Source organism: Diabrotica virgifera, chromosome 4 (genome assembly GCF_917563875.1).
Source record: "Diabrotica virgifera virgifera chromosome 4, PGI_DIABVI_V3a".
Classification (NCBI taxonomy): Eukaryota; Metazoa; Arthropoda; class Insecta; order Coleoptera; family Chrysomelidae; genus Diabrotica; species Diabrotica virgifera.
In genome coordinates this window covers 195,182,801-195,194,869 of record NC_065446.1, presented here as the reverse complement: position 1 = coordinate 195,194,869, position 12,069 = coordinate 195,182,801, and the positions used below count along the sequence as shown (strand labels likewise).

Here is a 12,069-nt window from a genome sequence, read left to right as displayed (position 1 = left end):
CATTCTTAGAAAAAATATAGCCTGTAAAAAATTTTAAAAAATAGTGTATATATCATATATCACGTCTGTATACCTAGTAGACGCAGACTTATAGCTAATTAAAAATAGGTTCATATTCGTAAAATTCCAAATGGAATACTTTAACGTGAAATAACTAAAAATGAAGCTTATTTCGGGGAAAACTTATTTTAACTTATTTAAAGTGTTTAAAAAAATGCTTCATTTTTGTTTTATAAAAAAATTTCTATCATCAAAAGTAAACAAGTTACGCTCAAAATAAAGTTAGTCCCTTTTTTTTTTGGTAAAAAAATCGGGAAAATCACCCCCTAATTAGTATCAGAAATGAACTTAATCGTTACGACTTTACAAGTTTCTTGACTCGTGTATGTATTGTTTATATGATCTGTAAGTTTCATCGGTTCGACGTCCTTATTTTTGAAAGGGCTGTAGTTAAAAGGGGTTGAACGGGTCACTGATCACGAATATATGCAAATTTAGAAACATCAAATCTTAATCAATTTTTGTCTAACAGAAAAACAAAAAAATACATGATATTCAGAAAAGCAATGCTGACTTTTTTTGTTTCTCGAGATTTTTGGTATCTCTAACAATTTTTAAGTTATTTTGAAAAAAATCATATTTTTCAAAATTAAAATTTTTAAAAATTTCACTTTAAAACCAAATTTTTTCAAAAATAAGCACTTTGAATCGATGAAACTTACAGATCATATAAACACAACATACTTAAAATAATTTGTGGAGCGGTAACGATTTATTTCATTTAAGTTGCTAATTAGGGGGTGGTCTTTCCGATTTTTTTTGTCAAAACAAAAGGGACCAACTTTATTTTGAGCGTAACTTGCTTAAATTTAATGATAAAAACTTTTTATAAAAACAGAAATAAAGCTCTTTTTAAACACTTTAAAAAAGTTATAATAGATTTTCCCCAAAACGTGCTTACTTTTCTGGATATTTCACTTCGAAGTATTCTATTTGAAATTTGGTGAATATGAATCTATTTTTCATTAGCTATAACTCTGGTTTTACGAGGTCCAAAGACCTAATGCGTACACCATTTTTTTACTTTTTTACAGGCTATATTTTTGCTAAGAACGTTTTTTTCGACAAAATATTTACTTTTTGAGTTATTTGCGAAAAACCGTCTAAAAATGTAGTTATTTTGTTTAAAAATGAACATATTCACTCGCAAATAACTCGAAAAGTGTTGACTTGGCGAAAAAGCTCTATAGAACAAAGTTACTTAAAATTAGTCAGTTTATCCATTTCGGACTTATTTTGGACTTATATTTTTTCACCTCCAAGAGGGGATGAAAGTCACCCCCAGGGCAAAAGCACACATCGGCACAATATCACTTTTTTTCTTTGACATGTAAGCTATGCGTATGCCAAATTTCATGTCAATCCAAGCGGTTCTTTAAAATTTAGAGCAAAAACCGTGAAAGAATGTATGTACTTAAATTAAAATTAAACTAAAAAAAATTCACAAGCAACATTGACTTACTTTGCATGCATTAGGATTTCAAACAAGTTTGGTGTAAAAGCTTAGGAGGGGGGGGGGGGGAGTCTAGCGCCTTTGTTCAGAGATTAGGTTAGCGCCGTTTTTAGAATTTGGGTTGGCGCCTTTTTTTATGAGCGCGGTGGCTAAATGATTCTAAAAAGGAACATACCTACCGCCTAAATGCTACAAAATGTTGTAACCCAACTGCGATTACGAGAGGAAGGTCAAACAAAATCTAGACTGATTGGAAACCAGTGTCAATGTTTAGTTATTAATATAATTAATAGGCTAATGGACTAAAATACTAGCATAATCATAGTGCGAAATAGGCATAACAGACGATTTGCCTGTCTCATTAGAGGACGTCCCCTTGTGAATGAGACGAACTGTTGTCTTAACATGACGAATTACCACTGCATTCTACCGTAAATGCTAGGCGTACTTAGAGTACTTTGGAGATCTCCATGACTAACTCCACGAGACTTCTTTTCTAGGGTACATCAAATAGTTCCAGAGGTTCTATTATGATCTTGTAAATTTTATAATTTCAAACTGTTTGAATTTTTTATAAAAAATTTAACTCAACAGCCCAATAACTTTTATATAAATATCTTTTTTGTTGCAGGGTTCTGGTTGCACCAGTAGCTCAGATGTCTCCTGATCAACCATTCGGATCTATTCGATCATTGACGGGGAACAGGGAAGTGGCTAGTTTTCCGTTGTCGAGGTCTCCTACGCCACCACCGAATTCAAATTTTGAAAGGTAGGTTCATAGGTTTAACATATCTTCTTAGCATTCTGTCGTCCATTTTTGGACATAGGCCTCTCTTAACACCTTCCATCAATCCCTTTCCTGAGCAACATACTTTCAATTTATTCCGGCTTTTCTGTTTGTTATCTACCTATCTGGACGTAGTTTGGTATCATGGACGCAGTTTGGATTCCGCAATGCCTTAGGCACCCGAGAGGCTCCATTCGCTGTCCAAGTGCTTATACAAAGATGCAGGGATGTTGACTGTGACGTGTATATTTGTTTTATCGACTAAAAAAGGCGTTTGATAGAGTAAAACATGATAAACTCATAAACATCTTGAAAGAAGCGGGAGTAGATGATAGAGACTTGAGAATCATATATAATTTGTATTACAACCAAACTGCCAATATTAAAGTGCATGGCCAATTGACAGAGGCAGTCTCCATAGATAGAGGAGTGAGGCAAGGATACATCCTGTCCCCTGTGCTGTTTAATATATACTCTGAATGTATCTTCGAGCAAGCGCTGGGAGAACTGCAGGAAGGCGTATTAGTCAATGGAGTGCGTCTGAACAACATTAGATATGCCGACGACGCTGTAGTTTTTGCAGACAGTCTAGATGGTTTGCAAAGAATAATGTCGCGCATATCAGATATAAGTAGAGAATACGGACTTGATCTCAATACGAAAAAAAACAAAGTACATGGTAGTCAGTAAGCGCGAAATATTAAATACACAGGTTTTGGTTAACCAACAACTAATTGACAGGGTCGACAGCTACACATACCTTGGTACCAACATAAACAGCCAGTGGGACCACTCAAGTGAAATAAAACAACGCATAGGAAAAGCGAGATCAGCATTCATAATGATGAAGTCTCTTTTCAGAAGCCACGAGTTAACTCTTGCTACCAAAATCTCTATCATCAGATGCTATGTATTTTCTACGTTATTGTACGGAGTAGAGGCCTGGACACTTACCGAGGCTTCTTTGAGAAAACTCGAGGCATTCGAGATGTGTTACAGGCGCATTTTGAGAATTTCGTGGGTGGATCGTGTGACTAATGTTGAGGTTCTACGTAGAATAGGCAAGGAATGCGAGATTAATAACACAATCAAAAAGCGCAAACTGGAATATCTCGGCCATGTTATGAGGAATGAACAGAGATATGGCTTGTTGCAACTCATTCTTCAAGGCAAGGTATTTGGAAAGAGAGGACCTGGGAGAAGAAGAATATCTTGGCTTCAAAACCTGAGAAAGTGGTTTAATACATCGACAACCGGACTATTCAGAATAGCAGCAAGCAAAGTTAGGATAGCCATGCTGATCGCCAACATCCGGCACGGATAGGCACCTTAGGAAGAAGAAATCTACCTATCTCATCTGTGGTCTTCCTCTTGTAAGGTCTCCAATGTTGTACTGTGGCGTTCCAACGTTAGTTTTTTATCTAGAAGTATGGTTTAACATTTATCTTAGTGATAATTAATGTGTTCCTTAATAGATTTATGACGAATGAAGCATATTGTTTCACCAAAAAATAACCACAAAGGAACATGTGTTTGTGTAAGTCGTTAATTTTCTAGATGTTCTTCCGTTGGTTTTTTATTTAAGGTAGATTGAGAGATGATTGCAGACGTTTCGTTAAATCACGTTGGACATTTTGATGCTTCTTGTTCCAAAGTAGCATTAAGAACTGAGTTAATTAATAATAATAGTCTCCCGTTTTATACCGCTGACGCGGCTTTGTAATTATAGCAGGGTAGTCTGCTATATCTAGGGCCTACGGTATACAAGGAAGGTAACAGGGCCAGTGCTACGCTTCAACAGCCTATAGAGCAGTCAATGAGGGTATTTGGCTCCGAATTCCATCCTACTACATCGATTTACTTGATATTTTCACAGTAAGTAGGGAATACTACAGTAAGTAGAGGTTTGTTTATATACCTTACAATTTGCTGATGACCAAGTGATCATAGCCAATGATAAAGACGACCTACAGTATATGGCAAGAAAACTAAAGGAGGAATATGAACAGTGGGGCTTGGAAATTAATGTGGAAAAAACTAAATACCTACCCATAGGAACTGAGTTATCCAACATCGAACTAGAGGATAATGAACAAATCACATCCTGTAGTGAATACACGTACCTGGGAGTAATCTTCGATAGAACGGGAAAAGACGATGAGGAAATAAAGAAAAGGGTAACACAAGCTAGAAGAGCAATTGGCTGCCTAAATGGAATACTTTGGAGCTCCGAAATAGGAATACAGCGAACATACAATATCTATGAAACACTTATTAAAAGCAGCCTACTTTACGGAGCAGAAACTTGGAGAATAACCGAGAACAACAGGAAAAAATTAGAAGCTGTAGAAATGGATGTGTTTAGAAGATCGTTAGGTATATCCCGTAGGGAAAGAGTTCGAAATGAGGAAGTAAGACGACGAATTGGAATAGATGGTTACTTAACAACAGACATTGAGAGGAAACAGTTGATTTGGTATGGTCATGTTCAAAGAATGGAAGGCACAAGATTGCCGAAAAAGATCATGCAGTGGGTACACCAAACCGCAAAAAACGAGGAAGACCCAAAAAGACATGGAAAGAAGGGGTAACCAAAGCAATGAGTGCAAGGGATCTTAGAGATGGCCAATGGGGTGATAGAAGGACGTGGAAGTTAGGCATCGGCAACGTCGAAAGACGTTCTAAAACCGATACATACAAGTAGGGAATGACTCAAGAAACAAAGTCTACCCTATGCCGATGGGCGCTTTTATCTTGGGGGTGGTTCCCACTCCTTCTCGGGGGTGGAAAATTTTTTGGTTAAAATAACCACGGATGTGGCTAGAGAACCTAATTCTCAGCAAAAACTGTTCTATATTTTTTTTGAAAACTTAATTCTTTTTGAGTTATTCGTGGTGGAAAGTTGACCATTTTCATTGAAAAATGACACCTCTTCGAACGTTTTTTTGCGAATACCTTAAAATGTATGCATCTAACGAAAAAAACTATATAAAATAATTTTGTAGCTTTTAAAAAAATAAAGAGATTAGTTCTTTCATAAATCTTCTAGTTATTATACAAAAAGAGATATGGTAGGTGAGAAGAATTTATTTTTTTTGCTGCATGCTCAAATCGGTGTATTCAACTTGAAAGAACAGAGAAACGGCCGATTTTAGGTGTATAATCCTACCAATACCTTTTGTAGTACTTGAAAATACCTTTAAAATGAGCAATATTAGATGTTGACTACATTCAAATTCAAACTAAGCGAGATATACTGGAATAAAAAATTAATAATAAATTAAAAATTAATTAACGGGGCTTTCCCCAGTCGTACGCCTTTGGTAGTAGCTAGAAACGTTTGTGTAATACAATTTAGAAGGGTGTACAGTAGTTACAATTGCTGCCAAGTACGACAAGAATATTTCAAATGGTTTTTAGTAACTACAATGAAATATGCAAAAAATTGAATTTTGCATCGTAGATCTAAAATGCGTTTATCTCGAAAACCGTTCTGTTTAGCGAGATGAATGTAATATACCTTTTCGAAGTAAAAATAACAGGAGAATAAAAGTTTTGATCTGAAAATTATACAGAGTGGTGGATAAAAAAAGTTAAACGTATTAAATGAGAGCGGAAAGACGTATGTGGCGCCCTCTGGGTAATATAATATTTTTGGTGGGGAATTTAGGTTTCTCGTTCCAAAAAACCCCCACTTACCAAATTTCGTGTTGTTATCTCATGCCTGCCAGGAAATATTCAAAAATAACTAAAATAAAAGTTTAACTTTGACTCTTTGACCCTGTATTTCTGTTATTATCAACTTTCGTACTAAGGTAAGTTAGCTTAAATCGACCTATTTTAACCTCAGGTATCTATGGTTACGCTATGGCCGATTCTTTATCAAACAACCTGCATAAAAAAGCACCAAATAAGCACAAAAATCCAAAAGGAGCATACACAAATTTAATAAAAAAATGCAAAAAAAAAGAATAACAAGAAGTGGTGTCAAATGACTTATTTTTGCACATTTCGTTCATATTTAAAAAGAAAATATTCCTGCTTTTATGCCTACGATTAGAAATCCAGACTCTATTGATTACCAACCTCCGACAAGTAGCTGCCACTTAAAACAAAAAAAAAAAAAAAATGGAAAACGTCAATTAATCATTGCCATTCTGTGAAAGTGAAAAAATTTCACTTTCACTCCCAAAAATACTTAAATTTCACACATGCCAGCTTTAACTATGACTTTTCTCCATGTCTTGGTAGAATTGGCCGTTGATTGTGTCTTTGTGTTGGCTTAATGATTAATGCTTTTATTGTTTCAGCAGTCCAAATCTAGTCCAAGTTCCCGATCAACAGAATCTAGTGGAATCTCATTTTGAACAAGTACCAGTGCACAGAAATGGTCCCAGAAAGTCCGTATCAATAGTGTTACCGACAGAAGAAAAAGGATGACCCACGGAGCTTTAGCAAGTATGCTACAAAGAAACTCAGTAATAACTTTCCTTAAGCTCTAGTTTCCCCATTGGAGCATCGAATATCCCCATCAATTTCATCATTAAAAATTATATCGAGAGAACAAAAGAAGATCGTTTTATACAAAAAATATGATACAAAGCTAAATTTTTGTAGAAATATAAAACGTATACAGGGTGTTTCATTAATAATTGGAAATATTTTAACTGTAGCTTCTTGGTTTCAAAATATTAAGGTTTAACTCAAATCACCTAGTCCAAAAATGCTTCCTAGATTAGCTAGAGCTCTTTGAAGACGGTGTCTTGTAATTAGATATTTTTAAATATCGCCAGAACGCTTCTATTTAGAAAAACGAAAACTGGTACGCTTTTTTATCTTTCAGAGATAAATCGATTCCATAAATTGCGAATTTGTAGTACCAGTCATAGGCGTCTGTTGTGGGTAGGACAACGGTTATTTTATCGTATAACTTTTTTTGACTGGAACTTTTAAGCATTTTTGACATTAGATTGTGATGCATTCTAGTAATAAAAGGTAAGCATGCTTTAAATCGGTAGAATACACTGTTTTCTAGCAAAATCGATTTGAAAATTTTTGAATTTGGAAAAAATGTTAAAAAAAAACTATTTAGAAATATGAAAACTGGTACATTTATTTACCTTCCAAAGATGAATCGATTTTATCAATTGCGAATTTCTAGTACCGGTCAGATGCGTCCGCTTTGGATAGGTCACGGTTATTTACCAACTAAAAGTTGGTAAAATACACCTTTTTTAATTTTTTTTTCAAATTCAAAAACGAAAAATTTTCAAATCGTTTTTTCTAGAAGTAGGTGAATCCTACCGACTTAAAGCAAGAGTACTTTTTAGTACTAGAATACCTAACAATTTAATAATTCAGTGGCAAAAATGCTTAAAAGTTAAAGCCAAAAAAGTTATGCGATAAAATAACTATTGCCCTACCCAAAAAGGACGCCTATGACCGGTACTAGAAATTCGAAATTTATGGAATCGATTTATCTCTGAAAGATATAGAGATTCTTTCGTTCAAAGAACTCGGGCTCCCTTAGGAGCTCAATTTTCGGACTAGGTGATTTCAGCTAAACCTCAATATTTTCAGCCCAAGAATATACAGTTAAAATATTTCCAATTATTAATGAAACACCCTGTCTAAATATGTGTATATTTGATGAACGTGGGACACAAAACTTTTTATTTCAAATCAAAGAACTTGCGACAAAAAGACCTAGGTTAGAATATGTGTTAGACGCATTTTTATATCTAATTATTTAAGCTATGTAGCATCGTTATGTAGATGTAGCTCAGACCGTAGAAGTTGTATAACAGTTAAGAGTGTTTTCTAGATTTTTGGGAGACACTGCTGTATATACCTATGTTATAAAATTGCAGAAACGGCTATCATGATTATCCGATTTTTTACGAAGATTTGTAATCTATTGTTTACAATGGTTTACTGTGGAAAAGGAAATTTGTATATGGAAATGGAGCTCTTTTAACCAAATAACAAATATTAAAAAAAGTTTGGTTACTGTAGCCATCGAAATAGGCACACTGTTGACGAATAATTTCACAATGTTGGGACAAATTCAAGATCAAGATCAAGATTGGATCTTGAAAAACACTAAAATAGAACAATATTTGAAAACCAGAGTTTGCGACAAGTGTATTCCCCCTATACTTACGTATGGTTCACAGACGTGGACACTCACCAATGCAACATGGATAAAATAGTAGTAAAGGTACAAAGAGCAATGGAAAGATCAATGCTCGGGGTGAGATTTATAGGCAAAAAAACAAATAAATGGATTAGAAGCAAAACCAAAGTAAAAGACACAGGAGAACATGCTGCCAAATTAAAATGGAGCTTCGCAGGACACAATGCCTGACTGAAGGATAAAAGATAGAATCACGAAATACAACAATGGAGACCGTGGTTAGAAAGGATAAGCAGAGGAAGGCCACAAATGAGATGGGCTGATGAAATAAAGAAGTTTGGAGGACACCACTGGAAAAATGTTAATTTCCTCACAAAAGACAAAATGCATGGTTATAAATGCATGGATATATAACAGCAGATCCAATAAGATGTAAATTGGAGCTGGAAGGTCAGATAATAGACCAAGTGATGGAGTTTAAATACCTAGGCCTATCTAACTACGGAAGGCTCGAAACAGAAGTGAAAGATCAAGTGAATAGAGCAAACAGAGCCGCAGGTTGTCCGAATGACACAATATGGAGAAATAAAAATATCGGAAAAGAAATGAAAGGCAGAATTTACAAAACAATCATCAGACCAATAATGACATATGCGGCAGAAACACGACCCGACACAGAGAAGACAAAAATATTGCTCGTAACAGCGGAGATTAAAACCCTTCGAAAAATCGATGGTAAGACTCTATGGGATAGAGCTAGAAAGAAGTACAGATATACGACGGAGATGCAAGGTGTATAACATTAATAACTGGGTAACAAACAGAATAACAGAATGGAATGACCACATAAGCCGAATGACAACAAATAGGATAGCGAGAGACGGTTCCCCAATAGTAAGACGATCAGTGGGAAGACCACGAAAACGATGGAACGACAACTTACTAGAAGCACATTGAAAAAACAGACTGAGTTATGTCTATACAAAAAGAAAAAGAAGAAGAAGAACTGGAAACAAGTGGCGCAAAATAGAAAACACTGGATTTAATTGGGGAGGCCTATGTCCGAAGTAGGATTACTTAAGGATGAAGAAGAAGAAGAAAAAGAAGAAGAAGGGGCAAATAAATGTTCTGACAATTTTATATTACTGTTTTAATATGCATCTGAATAAGCTGGTCGGCTTTGAATATTGGTGTTACAGAAGAACCCTTGGAGTATCATGGATTCAAAGAATGTTAAATGAAGAGTAACTAGAAAAAAAGGAAATGAAGCGAAAATAATATTTTCTATCAAGAGTCGAAAACTTAGGACATGATGAGAGGGCAAGGGAAGATTACAGCTTATTATGCAAGGTTTCCAAGAAGGCTTTATACATGGAAAGCACCCGGTGATACCCCAGAGAAAATCATAAGAAACCAAATTGATTTTATCAACATAAACAAAAGGTTTAGAAATTCTGTCACCTCAACAAAAACATATCCAGGCGCCGATGTCTTCTCAGATCATAGTCTATTAGTTGCAAATATCAACATACGACTCAAAATAATTCATGAGAAAATGAGACCCAAAATAGATATAAAACTACTGAAAGAAAATAACATCCAGGAAAAAGTAAAAACAGAGGTTAATAAGAATTTTGCGAAAATAGTTGAAGACACTCCTAGTGGCATAGAAGAACAATGGAACGAAATGAAGACATCTATTAACACACTTTCGCATGAATATCTTAAATCAAAAAGAGAAAAGAAACAAGAATGGATGACAGATAAAATATTGCAGATGATGGAAGAGCGAAGAAAATTAAAAGGTAGAAATGACAATGAATACAAAAAGTTGCATAAGAGGCAAAGGTAAATAAAAGGGGCAAAAGAAGCATGGCTGATGTAAAAATGTAAGGAAATTGAAACACTACAACACAAACATGACGATTTCCATATGCACAAAAATATTAAAGAAGTACAGAACATCAGAAAACAACGCAATACAGGCATAGTCGTAGACGTCGAAGGTCAGATTTTGACTACAATTGAAGATAAATTAAGAAGATGGAAACAATATATGCAAGAATTATTCGAAGATGCTGCACGAAGGCCGTATGAAATAGACAATCCCTACAGCCCAGAAATAACAAACGAAGAAGTAACTATGGCCATTAAGCGGATTAAGATGGGAAAACACCAGGACCTGATGAGGTCCATGGTGAAATTTTAAAGCTATTAGGGGCATACCAAATTACAGCTATTACGAAGTTATTCAACAACATATACGAGACTGGTTACTTACCAAAAGACTGACTACTATCAATATTCATTCCTTTTCCCAAAAAAGCCAACGCTAGAAAGTGTGAAGAACATAGATTAATTAGTTTAATGAGCCATGTACTTAAAGTACTCCTTACTATCATTCACTCACGCATATACACCAAATTAGAAGAACAGCTGAGTGAAGTTCAATTTGGATTCAGAGCAGGACTCGGAACGAAGGAAGCACTTTTCAGCTTGCAAGTTCTAATACAGAGAGCCAGGGATGTCAACTGCGATGTGTATGCATGTTTCATACATTTCGAGAAGGCATTTGATAAAGTCCCACATGGAAAACTAATCGATATCCTAAAAACATCAGGACTCGATGGTAAGGATATAAGACTCGTCTCAAACTTATATCTCCAACAAAAAGCAACAGTTCGATTCGAAAATGAACTGTCCGAAATCTTCACAGTCGAAAAAGGAGTTAGACAGGGTTGCATACTGTCACCAGCATTATTTAACATACATTCTGAAAACATCTTTAGAGAAGCCTTGGACGAATCAGAAGATGATATTGCAGTAAATGGACAACTTATAAATAATATTAGATATGCAGACGATACAGTATTGCTGGCAGATAGTGCGCAGGGGCTCCAAAGGATCATGGATAATGTTGTAGAAGCATGTAACAAATACGGCCTAAAACTAAACTGTAAGAAGACAAAAATAATGATAATTAGTAAAAACACCAACATAAACGTCCAAATTACCGTAAACAATACACCCCTAGAGAGAGTACAGAAAACATGCTATCTCTGCTGCAACATTAAGGATACTTGGGATCATAGCTACGAAATAAAAACTCGTATTGAAAAAGCCAGAAGCTCTTTTAACATTCTTAGGAAAATTCTGTTCAACTGCAAGTGCAACTTGTCTTTAAGTATCAATATACGCATAAGAATTCTTAGATGTTACGTCTTTAGTGTCCTCCTCTACGGAGGTGAAAGCTGGAGCCTGACAGAAGATGCCATAAAACGGTTAGAGGCGTTTGAAATGTGGTGCTACTGACGTATGTTAAGGGTCTCAATACACCACACAACTAATATAACTAATCTCCAGATGCTAAGAAAAGACAAAGAAATAATTAACACCGTAAAGAACAGAAAATTAGCTTACTTCGGCCACATTATGCGTAATGAAAAATACCGACTGCTACAGTTGATTCTACAAGGCAAGATTGAGGGCAGGAGAGGCCCTGGACGTAGACGTATATCCTGGCTGACCAATCTTAGGAAGTGGACTGGTCTAACGTCAACTGATCTATTTCGAGCTGCCGTAAATAGAATAAGATGGGTCAATGTGGTCGCCATCTCCAGAAGATAGGCACTT

General features: G+C 35.4%; 1 protein-coding gene across 3 annotated transcripts in view; it reads left to right on the top strand.

Annotated features, from left to right (window-relative positions):
• The window catches only part of LOC126883284 (uncharacterized), a 314,814-nt gene extending 305,301 nt beyond the window's left edge, over positions 1-9,513 (top strand). For 2 of the 3 annotated variants that reach the window (XM_050648627.1, XM_050648629.1), the window contains exons 5-6: positions 2,145-2,282; positions 6,611-9,513. In XM_050648627.1, coding sequence (XP_050504584.1) covers positions 2,145-2,282; positions 6,611-6,740 — 268 coding nt within the window. In that variant the 3' untranslated portion in view covers positions 6,741-9,513. The remainder of the gene's footprint in view (positions 1-2,144; positions 2,283-6,610) is intronic. The other variant, XM_050648628.1, reaches the window with a different exon arrangement.
• Positions 9,514-12,069: the final 2,556 nt, after the last annotated feature.